Source organism: Sinohyriopsis cumingii, chromosome 16 (genome assembly GCF_028554795.1).
Source record: "Sinohyriopsis cumingii isolate HCF-2022 chromosome 16, ASM2855479v2, whole genome shotgun sequence".
Classification (NCBI taxonomy): Eukaryota; Metazoa; Mollusca; class Bivalvia; order Unionida; family Unionidae; genus Sinohyriopsis; species Sinohyriopsis cumingii.
Genome location: NC_142976.1, coordinates 78,593,098 through 78,608,333, shown reverse-complemented (window position 1 = coordinate 78,608,333; position 15,236 = coordinate 78,593,098). Strand labels below are relative to the sequence as shown.

At 35.0% G+C, this 15,236-nt stretch overlaps 1 protein-coding gene across 1 annotated transcript in view; it reads left to right on the top strand.

Annotated features, from left to right (window-relative positions):
• The window catches only part of LOC149780859 (uncharacterized), a 210,966-nt gene extending 196,438 nt beyond the window's left edge, over positions 1–14,528 (top strand). Inside the window, exons 6-7 of the mRNA XM_089937960.1 lie at positions 761–961; positions 5,563–14,528. Coding sequence (XP_089794086.1) covers positions 761–961; positions 5,563–5,826 — 465 coding nt within the window. The 3' untranslated portion in view covers positions 5,827–14,528. The remainder of the gene's footprint in view (positions 1–760; positions 962–5,562) is intronic.
• The last annotated feature ends 708 nt before the right edge of the window (positions 14,529–15,236 follow it).

Here is a 15,236-nt window from a genome sequence, read left to right as displayed (position 1 = left end):
TTGGCATTATATTGTTTAATACCACTCCAGGAACCAGACTAAGTAACAAAACAAAAAGGTGGAGGAGTTTTTTGCCCATCAAATAACATCATCCTTCCATCATAGATTTCATGTCTAGGCAATAAATTTTGATTGACTTCATAAACGGAAACAAAATTTGATGCAAGTCTTTTCATTAATAATTTCTATGTCAAGTCTGGTTTTCACCTTTTTTTGACATTATTCAGTAGCGTATGGCCTGTGTTTGAGGTGAAAACTTTTCCTTTCAAGATCATCACATTGACGTGGTTACCCTATATCCTATGGATACATTTCTGATTATAAAACAACCTATTCTAATCCTTCTATCCACTTAATGGCATCTCTACTTGACTGTAAACCTCAACTTAAAATAGTGATTAGGGAATAACATAAATGGTATTTCAGTTTTACTGGTGTGAATATAGTCCTATTAGCAGCACATGATTAAGTCCAATAAAGCATAAGATTTTTCACAGCATAGCAAAGGAGATATGTCACTGAATCTGAAAACATGATACATTTATCCTTATTCTAACATACTTTGGAAATTTTCTCAAAATGTACCTGAAATTGTAATTGCCTTTGGAACTGCATTACTGTAGAATGATGATATTATAACCGTATAAAGCATTCCAGTGGTATATTGTTAATTATAATGGCAGAATGTTTATGTTGAACCAAACAGAAAGCACATTACATTTGCAGATGTATTAGAATAATATTTCCTTGTTATTTTCAGCACATGAAAAATTATGAGATACTGATGCAGCAAGTAGCTAGCTGGCTGAAACCATCAGGCCTATTGTTTATCCAAGTATTATGCCACCGACTTCACCCATATGCCTTTGATACAAAGCCAGGCTCTGACACAGAGTGGATGGCTAAAAACTTCTTCACAGGAGGAACCATGCCTTCCACAGATTTGTACCTGTACTTTCAAGTAAGATAGTTACCAGAGGCAGACCTTTTAGAATAGCAGCTTAAGATTTTTTCCTGAATGCACGGTTGAATATGTATGAAGAAATTGAGATAAACAGTTTTACTTCCCTTTAAACATGTTATATATGTATAATGTATTAAATTATTAAAAATTGACACATTAATGAAGATTATAAATAATCATAGAATTGATTTTATTTAGGTATGCCTGCAAGTAATTGAATGTTGAATTTAATAGATTTTCTTCAAAATGTTTTCCATATCAGAATTAATGTTTTAGTTCTGCCCCTTTATGTGATTATTCTACAAAGCTTTTTCATTATTGTCATTATTCAAAACCTTAAATTTAAAATAATAAAAAATAAGATTATTGAAATGCTGTTTAATAGTATGATAATAAATACATAAGAAAAAAACTAGAGAAAATAATTTTTAAGATGAACAGTAATTTGTATTTATGTTATTGTCAGTTTTATGCAGATAATTATAAAACTTCAGTTCCAGTATATTCTGTTTGGTAATTTTTGTTACATATAACGCACTATGGAGATAAAACATAAGACTAAATATTGTGAATTTGTTAATGAATTTTACATATCTTAGAATTTAGACCTTTTGGATAGATATTATCAGGATGGTGACTCTAGCATTATTTTAACTTTTTTGGACTGTACATTGGAATTCATAATTTAACAAGAAAAAAATTACATAGATTTTAAAATTATTTGGATATAACTTAGTAACTGAGCTCTAGATGAGGTTTTAATGTACTGGGTATGTTCCTTCCTGGTTTGGAACTAATTCTCTTCTGTATAGATTTCATGAGGGCAGTTTATAAACATCACAACTTAGTGTTACCCATCCAGATGATTATCGTGCCATTTAGACTGCATCAAACAGCATAGTGACCAAGACTAACTTGTTTGTCTTTGGTCAATATGTTACCATAAGTGTGTGGATATACTGCTTTTCTAGAGCTCTATAATTTGCCATATTGTTTTATTCACCAGTCATTACTGTTTTTTTTGGTCTATAAAGATAGGCCTAAGTCTGCCATATCAAACACCTTTAAATTATTCTGTGTGATGATTTATGCAACATCAGAAAATTATGATCTGATGTGATCAGTGGTTATCAAAATGTTTTTTTTAACCTGTCATGAATATTGCCCCTAGGCCATGTGCCATTTTAGCAGTTTCAGTGACAAGAGTCCATTGACATTACTGGGAGAACCCCACATTATGAATCACCATATAAGTCTCTGCTCACAGCAGCTCAAGACATGTGAATCTTGAATCATTAATAATATTTTCACAACATATGCAATATTTCCCCCCAAAAATTATAAACAATACCCTTTATAAGATGAAGAGGCTTCCGATGGAGCTGTTATTTGCAAGAAAAATGCATAACAAATTAATTTGTGAAAGTGTGGTTCTCTTTAATCAGTATGTCTTAGTTAAACATGGTGTCTGAAGTAGATGCATCAGTATTAAAGTCCCATTGTTGGTGAAGATTTTCTTAGTTATATTTATTAATATATTATGTGAATATTAAAAAACAAAATAAACCATAGGTTCAAATCACAGTATGGACCGAAAGATATGTCACTGGAAAGTGCACTGAAGGATAGAGTTAAAAACTGTGTATTTCACTAAAAGTAAATAACGATGATTGAGAATATAATGGAGTAAAATTAAACTGTAAGAGTAACAGTGAAGGAGGGAAGAAATAGCACAAGAGGTGGAATAAAGTAGAGGGTTAAACAAATGTGTCTGACAGTCTCAACTTTATGAAAATAGAATATCAAAAGCTATAGATTTTATCAGCTGAAAGTAAACAAAACATTCAGTTTACCCAATCCTCACATTCTGTTGAGATAGAGAGAAAATATGTATGTTTGTAACCTTTCAACACTGCAGACTGCTAATGTGGTCCAAAAACAGTAAGTCCTGCTCTACACTGAAGATCAGTATACCAGTCTCATTTTCATGTCACATTTTGAGAACTATTCTGTTTTGTCAGTTACGGAGACACCTAAAAATCAATCAGTTTTACTTTATTATGATTGATTAGGGTACATTCAGACCTTTGGTAGGTTATTAAGAATTAGGTGGTGTTTTTCAATCCATTATTGTTAATCTTCAAGGTCTCCTGAATCAAATCAAAATTGGCTAACTCATCTTATGAGGAGTGTGAATGGTCTGAGGATGGCAATTTTGATTTTGACTACAGATGAACATTTGCTAGTCTTGTTTCTTTAAAGGTTCATCCAGAGGGTCTGGTAGTATGGACTATAATTACTTAAACAGATGATGATTATTTAACACATGTGAACTTTTGTGGGTCACAAACTCAAAACCTCGTGCGCCAGTCACACTTCATTGAATTAGCCAAAGAATTTGTAGTGCACAAAATAAAATGGAATTAATAGTATTGAACTGAAAGAATTTGAGTGGCCTTATTTTTGAAGCAAATCAGCAGGCTAGTGTTCAGGTGTTATATATTTTAGAAACGTGTATATTGGCAAATATATGAAACTTCTATTAAATGTTAGGAACTTATCTGCAGTCATAAATACAGTTTGTACTTGCTTATAAGTCAGCTTGACCTGCCAACTGTCCAGATCCTGATCGGCCATCACATAATGCTCTGGCTGATCTTGGTCTGTACAAATTGTTAGGAGTAATCAGTAGAACAAACAGCATAGACCCCAATCTCTCTGTATATTATGTTATGACAGACCAGAGTCAATGCTGTTTGCAGTTTGAATCAACTTAAACATGAGTATATAGTGTACATTCTAAACATGTATAATATGTGTGGTATAATGTGTATTAGTGACATATTTATTAATATCTTCTGTTCATAGATCAAAACATCCATTATGTTTTGCATATATGTTATTATTTATATATGTAATATACATTATCATGCATGTATTTCATAACTGACCACTCCAGTGGTCTTAGTGGTTAGAGCATCTGCCTAGGATGCAGGAGGTCATGGGTTCAAATCCCAACCGAGTCATACCAAAGGTTTGCAAAAATGGTTCTGGCAGCTGCCATGCTAGGAATCGAACCTGTGACCTCCCACATCCGAGGTGACACTCTAACCACTAGGCCACCAGAGTGATCCACTAAAAAGAAAAGCAATATGTCAACACATAAATTGGCACTACTCTACCATGGACAGACCTTGTAACGATGAAAAGACATTCAGGTATATATTGTGTATCAATAGTGTATCATTAATCATATTGATATATGACAGAGGTGTATTGTTTTGCCCCAAACGTTGTATTTTCACAAAAACATTATAGAACTATGTAACTGATTACAGTTTAATAACTTTTTTTCATGAAAAAAATTATTATTATAGATTTAACCATATTTTTCATGTGGGTATATCTTGACATTGTCTATGACAACTAAGTTCATTGACCTTCTATCAGGTTTAAGGTCAAAATCTTTGACAAAGAATTTTGTGATGTACTTAGAGATATGTTGTGAGCAATTTAACTCGAGCCTATAAGAATATATTTTTCTTGTTGATGTTGGAGTTTCTCATATCATAGATGGTTTCAGTACTCAATAGTTAAAAAGAATACTAGGAAAGAAAAAACAGTCTTATTGTGGATTCCTGGAAATTCTTTGCAGCAGTGGAGCATAAGTCTCAGTTGAGGACACTTGTTAAGAAACCATAAATGGAGTTACAAGTGCAGTTTTATTAGTAAAATAAAGTTATACAACCTGTTGTATAACTCATCTTTATGTTATTCTTTGAAGTAATCAGGTAAAAAATATTTGTTTGTTTTATACATATATGTCTTAACTGAATTTCTTACACAGACAGAAGTTCTAGGGCTTACACACATCCCTAGCATAGCTATACTGCTAAGACAATGTCGCCTATAATGACTTGGATATGTACACCCAATGGATGATGGCACATACCTAAAAAAATAAGGACATCTCTACATCGAGCTGGCCTCTGGAAAAAGGATGCCAGGTCATCCTTACCTTCTCTTCATTATATGTTTGCAAGAGAGACTTCAGAGCTTTGGGCATCTATGTAGACAGCTGAAAAGCACTTGCTGAGGATCAGAGTAGCTCAGATGCAAGACTTGAGAGATGCAAGTTGCATTTGGCAGAGGAGAAAAGAACCCGCAGAATGAATGAGATGAAACAACATGTGGAAACAGAAGACACAGGTTCAAATGTGTGACAGATGCAACAAGATTCCAGTGTAACGGGCAGTTCTTTTCAGGCACAACAGACACTGCTGGTCAACTAACTGACTACTTCAGAGTGCAGTTTCATAGTCTTTTGAGACTGAAGCATGCCAGTATATGCATGAGTATTGGTTATAGTCTCAGAAAACTACTTATCCAGCGTGTTCTTTCTTTGTTTTTACCTTTTTATATTAGTTTGTCATAATGGTAAGTATGAACTTTAACTTTGAAAACTCTTATTTCTTATTTCTTTAATAGATCAAAGGTAGTAATCAAGGTGACTAATATTGTTAAGATTACTATATTTCAGGCTCTGTTTACTATAGTCAGACAGTCTCATCAGTTTCACTTTTTAATTTATTTTTCAGAATGACCTTAAAATTGTGGAGAACTGGGTGTTGAATGGCACACACTACTCCAAGACACTTGAGTACTGGCTATCAACTATGGATCAGAATATGGATCAAGTAAAAGAAATATTTCTCAAAGTTTATGGTGATGATTCAGACAAACAGATTTTCAACTGGCGGTTGTTCTTTATCTTCTGTTCTGAGGTTTTTGGCTTCAAGGGAGGTAATGAGTGGCATGTGTCACAGCATCTCTTCAAAAAACAAGCACGGAGTTCATTATGATGGATTGATTAACATGGAAACAAGTGTGGGGTATATTATGATGGCTTGATGACCTCAAATATTAGTACAATGTCAGTTACCAGGACTGTCTGGGAGAGAGGTTTCTGCATTAATTTTGCAAGTACATTATAACTCATTTATGCATTATAATGGCTATAATAACTAGGAAACAAGTGTGGAGTTCATTATGATAGCTTGGCTTGCATGGAGTATGTAGTAGAATGTCTTTTACCAGGATTGCCTGGGACATTAATTTTGCAAAGATAGTGTTACAAAACTCTCTGATAATTGTTTCATAATTAACATAGAAAATAAGATTCTAATGAAAGTTTTGAATAATGATAATATCTTGGAACTATTTATGTGCCAGTGCATTTTGATTTACTAATGTCCATCCTACTGTATGTCTGTTGATCTATCTGTCGACCTTTCCCAGAATAGTTATTCAGCAAATAATTGTAAAAAGCCACAAAATGTAGTGAAATGAAATCTTTCAAAAACATAAGCAGATGACCTGATTAGTTTTTAGATAATTTTAGATGAGTTGTCTAAAGCGCTCGCCTTGACCCATCACTACCATTTCACCTCTGTCCACATGGGTTAGAGTCTCGTGCTCTGCTAATGTGGATAATTGAGAAAGCTACTGGTAGATTCCCATTGATTGCTGGTTCTTATGGGGGTTTTCCTGGTATCTTCCTCCACCACTCATTCTAGTCACCATATTTGTCTATCTTGTGCTGAGAAATGGGATTAAACTCCAAAACAACAACAAACAATAACAATTTTAGCAGGTTTTTGCTCTTTTTTTTGTGAGTTGTTTGCACATTATAACGTTGTTTTTAAAAAAACAAAAATCCAACAAGCAGTTCAATAATCCAAAGTATAAGTTTTATTTCCCTAAAATGTCAAGTCAATTAGAGTGAAAGACTTAAAAATAACTTACAGTATCAATTCTTAGAATCTCCTAAATGCACTATCAATTTCACAGTAATCAGAAAATGCTTCAAAAGTCCATATGAAATGTTCTAATGTGCTTATGTGCTTGCACCACAGAAGAATCGCTGTTCTAATATCCAACAGTTTCTACTTGTTCAAGGTAAATTCATTGAAAGTTGAATGTCACAAATGTCATAGAATGTTTTACGATAATCCAACATTAAAAAATATACAAGTCCTTGACTGTTTAAACTCTACAATTTCAGTTAACAAATTATAAATAAAATTTCCTCTCATATCACTCAAAAGACTGGTGCCGCATCAAATAAGAATGTTACATATTTAATTCCTTGATATAATCACTGTATACACAGCAGATAAACAAATCTAATTCACTAGACTATAATTCCAAGTATTGTTAAAATTATTCTATATTGTGAAATACTTGACATTTTTAATAATTTGATCAATCATGACACATCTACAGTACAAATGTACTCCCCAGATCACTTAATGTTTTTCTGACCTCCATTCAATATTCTTGGTCTGTTTAGACTGAAATATAATGTTGACCTGAACTTGGCAATTTGACCTTGATTGAGGAATGGAAATTACTCTTATAGTACAGGACATTCATTGAATTCAAGAAATCAACAAATGTCTTTAACCAAATGACTTTAAAAAAAACATATTATAAATTAATTTATGTGATATAGGTATCCATAATATTAAATTTACAGAAACCACTTAACATAATTAAAGTTTTGTATCTGTAGATGATCGTATTTTATTTTAAAACTTTTAAAGGTTTTGCAAGGTATTTAGACTTTCTCGATTAAAATTATTTATACACCTATATTAAGTTGGCCATTTTATGTTATGGTCCATCTGTCTGTCCACTCATCCAGCCCATAACTTTGTGACAGTTGGAAAGATGTTCAGGAAACTTCACCCAGTCACACATCATGACAGGAAGGTGTGTCACATACAGTGATTGTGACCCCTGTATCAAGGTCAAAAGCACTTGTATATCAAAGTGAATTTCCCCATAAGAAATGATGGAAACTCAGATGATTCGTTCCACAACCCAAACATATTCATATAAAAATGATTAATACAAAATACCTTTTTATATTTTTATTATTTAAATTTAATCGTGGCTGGTGTGAGGGAGACAAGAGAGAGAGGAGAGGAGGCGGAGGAGGTTTATTGTGTAGGATGACTTTCACTGTCACTGGAATCTTCTTCTTTTTGTGTGACTTTAACAAGGAACCTATCCAGTAACACTTGCTTTTGCCTCCTTTTCAGGATTTCGCAGAAATGTAACGTTGCATTGTAGTTAAACAGATTCATTGCTCGCACTGCTACAGCCTTATTAGGGTGGTGCTTTTCTACAAAATTTTGCACTGTTTCCCACATTTTACACATCTCCCAAATCTCATTTGAAGTAAGGGATTCTTTGTCTTTTTCTCCTCCTCAGACAAGATCTCCTCCATAACCTCTTGCTGTTGCTCACGATGCAGATCCATCAGTTCATCGGTGGTCAGCTCCTGGCCATGTAACTCCACCAGCTCTTGAATGTCATCCTTATTCACCTCCAGTCCCATGGTCTTCCCCAAGGACACAATTTCATCAACAACTGGCAGCTCCTGTTCATGAGCAGACCCATCAACGCAATCAGGCCACAGTTTTCTCCAAGCAGAATTGAGGGTTCTCTTGGTGACCCCGTCCCAGGCTTTATCAATGATCTTGAGGCAGTTTATGATGTGGAAATGATTTTTCCAAAACTCTCGGAGGGTAAGGTTTGTTCCTTCAGTCACCTCGAAGCATCGCTGAAATAGTGCTTTGGTGTAAAGCCTTTTAAAGTTCGAAATGACCTGCTGATACATGGGCTGGATTAATGGAGTGGTGATGGGAGAAAGGAACTTGACCTTAATGAACTCAAATTCCTCCAGTAAGTCGTCCTCAAGGCCTGGAGGATGAGCAGGAGCATTATCCATAACTAGCAAGACTTTGAGTGGCAAGTTCTTTTCTAAAAGGTATTTCTTCACTGCAGGACCGAAGACCTCGTTGATCCACTCCACGAACAAGATACGAGTGACCCAAGCCTTGCTGTTGGACCTCCACATAACGTTTAACTGGCTCCTTGCATTTCTTGTAGGCTCGTGGATTCTTGGAATGATACATGAGCAGAGACTTGACTTTGAAATCACTGCTTGCATTAGCACACAACAAGAGGGTGAGACAGTCCTTCATGGGCTTGTGACCGGGCATTGCATTATCTTCTGCTGTAATGTAGGTCCTCTTTGGCATCTTTTTCCAAAAAGGCCCCGTCTCATAGCAGTTAAAAACTTGCTGTGGCAGGTAACACTCAGAAACCATGAGCTTCTGGAACTTGGCAGTGAACGCCTCAGCTGACTTAGTGTCCGAACTTGCAGCCTCTCTGTGCCTCACAACACTATGTATGCCACTTCTCCTCTTAAAGTTATCAAACCATCCCCTGCTCACCTTGAAGCCTTCTTCATTTTCTGTTGACGTACCTGGCAGTTTACTTACAAGGTCAGCGTACAAGGCCTTTACCTTCTCGCAGATAATGTTCTTGGTCACAGTATCACCTGCTAGTTGCTTCTCATTTATCCACACGAGAAGCAACTTTTCTACATCTTCAAGAACACATGGCCATTGCTTTGATACTCTCGTGACTCCTTTTGCTGCATCCAGCCCCCTTATTTCTTCTTTCTTCTTTAATACTGTGCAAATTGTCGACGTAGACTTGTTATAAAATCTTGCGATGTCGGCCACCCGCATACCTTGTTCGTGCTTCTCGATGATTTCCTTCTTAACTTCCACCATAATCATCTCCTTCTTCTTACTGCCTTCCTTTTCTTCATGGTGGCCATTGTTGCAGTACAGTTACTAAAGAACAGTCACTACACTTGGACACAAAATAAAAAAATGCTTTGCACACACACACGTGGTCACAAGACTATAGTAAACAGTATACGCTCGCACGGATGTTGACTATATGAGTGAGGCACGCTGACTGAGACCAAGCATGGGAGACGATTACCCACAATTCTGCAGCGAGAGAGAGAAGAACCATCAGCTCAGTTGTGATCACTTAATGCTCGGCAGACAAAGCGTATACGTACACTCTTATTGCAAGACCTCACTCGTTTATCAAGTTAAAATTTATTAAAAAAATTTTGCTTGTCTTGCAAAACACTCGCAGACCAAGATACTACTCACAATCCAAGGTTTTACTGTGTATATATATATTGTAAGGTGCTCACCCAGGTTTAATTTCCAGTGCAAGCACACTTACGTTTAGAGGGGTACTTCCTGTTTCTGGGCTTAAACAATCCTTGAATTGAAACCTTGCTTTGGTTGTAATATGATGTAGTATATCAAAGGTCATCTGGTACGAAGTTCCAGACGGAATTATGAGTGTTACATTAGCTACTTATATGTGAAGAAATTATATGTCTATCCAAGTATATAGACAACAGAAACTCTGAATGAGAAAAATAAAGGGTTGGTTTTATTCTTCAGATGCCTGTAAATAAATTAATGTAACAGAATTTATAATTTTACTTATTAAACAGTTTTAAAACATGTCACTATAACTAACAGTCTCAACCATTTTTTATTAAATGATATTGATCACAAAGAATTTTCTAACAAAATGTAATGATATTGATAGTAGTAACATAAAATTCCCGATAACAAACAATTCCAAATAAATAGAAGTATCATGTGAAATGGATGACCATTTCTGTTATAATAAAAATACAAAGTCATAAAAAATTTATTGAAATAACGTATTATCTGTAGATTGGTTTTTGACCTTGGATGCCTTCCAGAATGATTCCATGAGACCATTTGGATCTTCAGCAGAGGTCACTATGTGTCATAGGCACAGAATATATGGAACTGCATAGAACAGATGCTGTCATATCAACAATGTTTGGCTGGGTGGTCCCTGGTGGAGGAAGGAAGTTAAACTTCTCAAGCAGGGTGTTTCTATGTGGTTAATCATTTTGGTTCAGCTCTTTTTCCAAGAGGGCAGCAGCCATCTTCCATGGCATGAGCTTGGAATCTGCCATCATTCATCACTTTCTTGGAGATCATGTCAGAATCCTGCCCGCCACAATGGACTCCTCTTCAGTTTCAGTCCAATTTCTCACTGCAGGAGGATAAGGAGGCATGCGCCCAGTAGTGAAAAAAAACCCAAGGCTTCATCTTTTGGTATCTTGGTAACATGTAGTTTGGGTCTATCCTACACAAGGGCAGGGTCCTCCTCCTCTGGGCAACTAACATTTGCTGGACAGGAAGGTAATGGTATCTAATTGATGTATGAGTACACTTCCTTCAAGCTGGCCAAAAAATCAGTTGTTACTTGAGTTGGAACTTTTGTGCCACTATTATCTTTAACTCCAGTGTACTGTGGTTGTTTGGTCTCCTCCAAAGGTTTATATGCCACATTACTCAGAGATGGAAATTAGGGTTCCCCAAGCTCATTGGATTAGGGAGAAGATAGATAATTTATCCCATAGTACAGGTCACTCTGATCAGCCAGAACTGGATGACTGTCCAAATGATCCATCTCCTTTTCCTGGTTTCCCCTGTCTCTGCTCTGCTTGTGCCTTGCTTTGGCTGATCTTCGTTCCTCATCCTCCTCACACTTTCTGTGCTCCCTGGTCCCTCCAGCCTCCTGCTACAAACTGGGAGTATGCTTAACAGCTCCCACCTAGCACATTGTTTATGTGTGAATGTAAATGCTGTGGTCTGCTCTTCACACACATGTGTATACATCCATCGTAAGCGCAACTGATCCAGTCTCCACGCTTGTCTTTGTGATGCAGCCATAGACTTTTATTGCTGGTGTAGGTGGCAAAGCACTCACTGCATTTGAACAGCTTCATTTTACCTGTAATGACAAACACAACACAAACTTGGGTTATGCCAATTTCTTCACCAGGAGAACCCTGAATTTATTGTTATACTTTTACCCTATCAGTGAAACTGTTGCTTACCTTGACATTAGATGTGGTAATTAAAATTAAGAAGAGTAAGAAACAAAATAATACAAACATAATATATCCTTGCATCCATCTGCTTTATTTAAACATCATGCATAATACCAGATCATCATACTTGGTAATTGCAATCATGCCCCAGTTACATATACAACTGTATACTCTCCAACATTACCAATATCAAGAGCATGGGAATACATAGGTATTTCACATAAGGTAGCTTCCATTATCTGCCATACTCTTAAAAGTTGCAAGTTTTGATGATTTGATTCAAGGGTATACTCTGACATCCATTGAGGTAATCTTCTGCAGCAGGCTCATCTGTTTTCAAAATTGCATTAACTTGTTCCATTTCCTTTTTTGTATCAGACTGTCAATGATCTTTGCGTACTTCTGTATTTTTTTTATCTTTGTTTTTCCCCCTCCTTCAGGCATGTCAGTCTGTTGCTTAACCTAATTGTGATAGTCCCCCTGAAAAGGCATCAGAGTGTCATGATGTACAACTTTCTCTTTGGTACTCAGGCTATTCTTGATAAACCAAATCTGAGATCTGTCTAATGACAATATACAGTCCTTTCCATTTTTCCTGCACCTTTGGTGATTTTGCCTTTGTTTTTGCAAATCGCTTTTCCTACTTTGTACTTGATTTGATTGCTCTATGGTGGTATCTTCTTTTCTGCCTATTGCTTGCTTCAGTCATATTTTCCCTCACTTTTTTATGTATATCCCACATCTTGTCTTCTAGCAACAATATATGTATTCAAAACGATTGTTATCATCTTCTTTGTGTATTGGTTTTCCATAGAGAAAATCAACTGGTAATTCTATTTCTCTGACCATCATCTTCATGCTTGGAGAGTATCCAGTACTCTTATGGACTGATGTCAGATCTGCAGATTTTGCTAAGCATAACTGGGTTTCCCAATCACATTGATCTGCTGAGTTGTATCTGCTGAAAATATCCTCCACTGTTAAATTTAATCTTTTGACCATGCTGTCACTTTGGGGGTTGAACGGTGTAGTTCTAATTCTTGTCAATACATAAAATATCACACAAACTCTAAAAGAGCATTGATTCACATAGCCAGCATTGGTGTGTATGCAGCTGACGTGGCACACCAAAGTGGCAGATGAACTGAATGAAATATAACTTTTCATTGTCTTGATTTGGCATAGCATAACAGTCAGTCCGTCTAGTGAATTGATCCATTATGCTGATTATATTATTATGCTTTTAATTACAAATATTTGACCCTACACAAATCATTGTGTCAGATATATTACAGTAAATATTAGCCAGCAAATGAGTTGAGTGTTTGGGAAAATTAGAACATGCACATTGCAGATTTGTCATCTTTCCAGGAGATGGTGAGTACAATCAGTTATTGTTAAACAGAACTTACTCTGCATAAAAACCTTTATATAAACTGTTTATTAATGTTCAGTTATACTCGCACACACAACATAGTGAAAACTGGAGGTGCCTCCAAGACATAAATTGCCTCTAAAACAAAGATGGCAGACGTCTTAAAATACATTAAAAGCAACACATAATATCAATTGTACAGAACATTCTTTGGCTAAACATTGCACTTAACATAATCCCCAAATACCCATCTGAAACTATTATGCTTGTAATTTACAGCAGTCGAATAATGTAAACAAACAATGTTACCAGGCAACAAGAGAATGGTACATTTCAATAAATCACATCAAAATCTCTCCCAAAAAATAAAAGTTTGAATTCCTGTTAAATTTGCATTACCCATGATAAAATGGCATGTGAAAATGTTATTATAACAATGACAGCAATGGTCAAGGTTTTTCCCACTTTGTATTTGTTAATGATTTCCTATCTATGATCCTTGTTATGGGAAGAAAGATTAAATGAAGAAGTATTATCAAATACAACAATAAGCTTTTCATATAATCATAGTATATTCAAACTTGATTTAAGTTTTTGATCTCTTTGAAAATCAGTTTAATCACAAGTCAGAGACTAAAATGAGTTACTGTGATAAAAACACAGTTAAAATATATACAGGTTTCCTAGATAGCTCCAGTGGATAAATAACACCTTAGTAATATTGCAATGTAGACAGGAGTGAAGACAAATTAAGGGTAATTTGTGATATTTGTTAACAATATTACTATTGGCAATAGTTAGAATCACAAGTATAAACTTAATAAAGGTGGAACGTTTTTGAGATGTTGACAGTAGTTGCCTTGAACAAACTTTGTCACTGATACTTTTCTCACTTTTTTCTCATATTACAAATAAAAATCATTATGCATGCAAAATGTAAAAATGAATTTGGTCATGGTAGTATGCTATGTTCTCTCAAAAGACATACAGATGGATGAGCTGGAATTAATTTTATTGAAGGTTTGAAGTTTTGCTAAAATAATATTTGCAATTGATATTTGTTTGTATTTTGTTTATATATGTTTTGAAGGAAAATATATATTGAAATTGAAAATCTTTATTGAAAATGGCAGTTATTAGTTTAATTTGATCATTTCAAAGTAGTTAATGAATTAGTTAATTAAAATGCTTATTAATGTTTACATTTTTATATTTTTGTGGAAAAGTTAACAATCATTTTAATTTCAAATTAGGAAAGTATCAGTTATCATAGATATGGTAAAACGTGATCCAGACTGAAACCATTTGTTAATGAGCCTTTTTTATTTTAATAAAGGAGAATAAAGAATATTGATACTTTATCCTGCTTTGTTTTTCTGGCATAAAGTTTAAGAGTGAAGCTACCAAATTTTTCACTAGTTTTTATACACCTGCCATGAGATGGAGTGTATCATATTATGATGTTGTCATTCTGTTATTGGTTCAATTTCTGCACAACAACTAGAGTTTTCTACCATCCACAATTACCAGACTTAGTGGATAATTTGTACTTGGGGAAAGGAACCAAGGCTGATCATTTCCCAAGTCTGACATCCAGGACTACATTTGCAAAGTCAAGCAAGTAAAATTTAAAACAAGCCAGGCAAGTGATAATCTTCATACTTTAATCACTTTATCTACTTTTATCTGGGGATACTGAATACTTGAATCTACTCCCATTTATGTAGTCATATCCTGTGATGCCAAATTAAGTGGTCATAGATTACTGCTTCATGGCATATTGTGCTAAATTGCCAAATTATCAGCCAATAAAAGCACTTGAACAGCATAATTAACTAACAGTGCTTTTAACAACCTTGTTGTATTGTGTTTACTCAGAAGATGCCCATGAGCTGATCACCCCTTGATTTCAGTCCACTGAATTAATGAAATGAAATTAATAAAAGACACTTTATCAACATAAGTGTCCATTTCCAATATGAACTAATTAGACAATGTGTCTTTAATTTTATTTTATTGATTGTAAAGTGGGTCAACTTTAACATGCAGTATTGCTTTTGAAGTGAAAC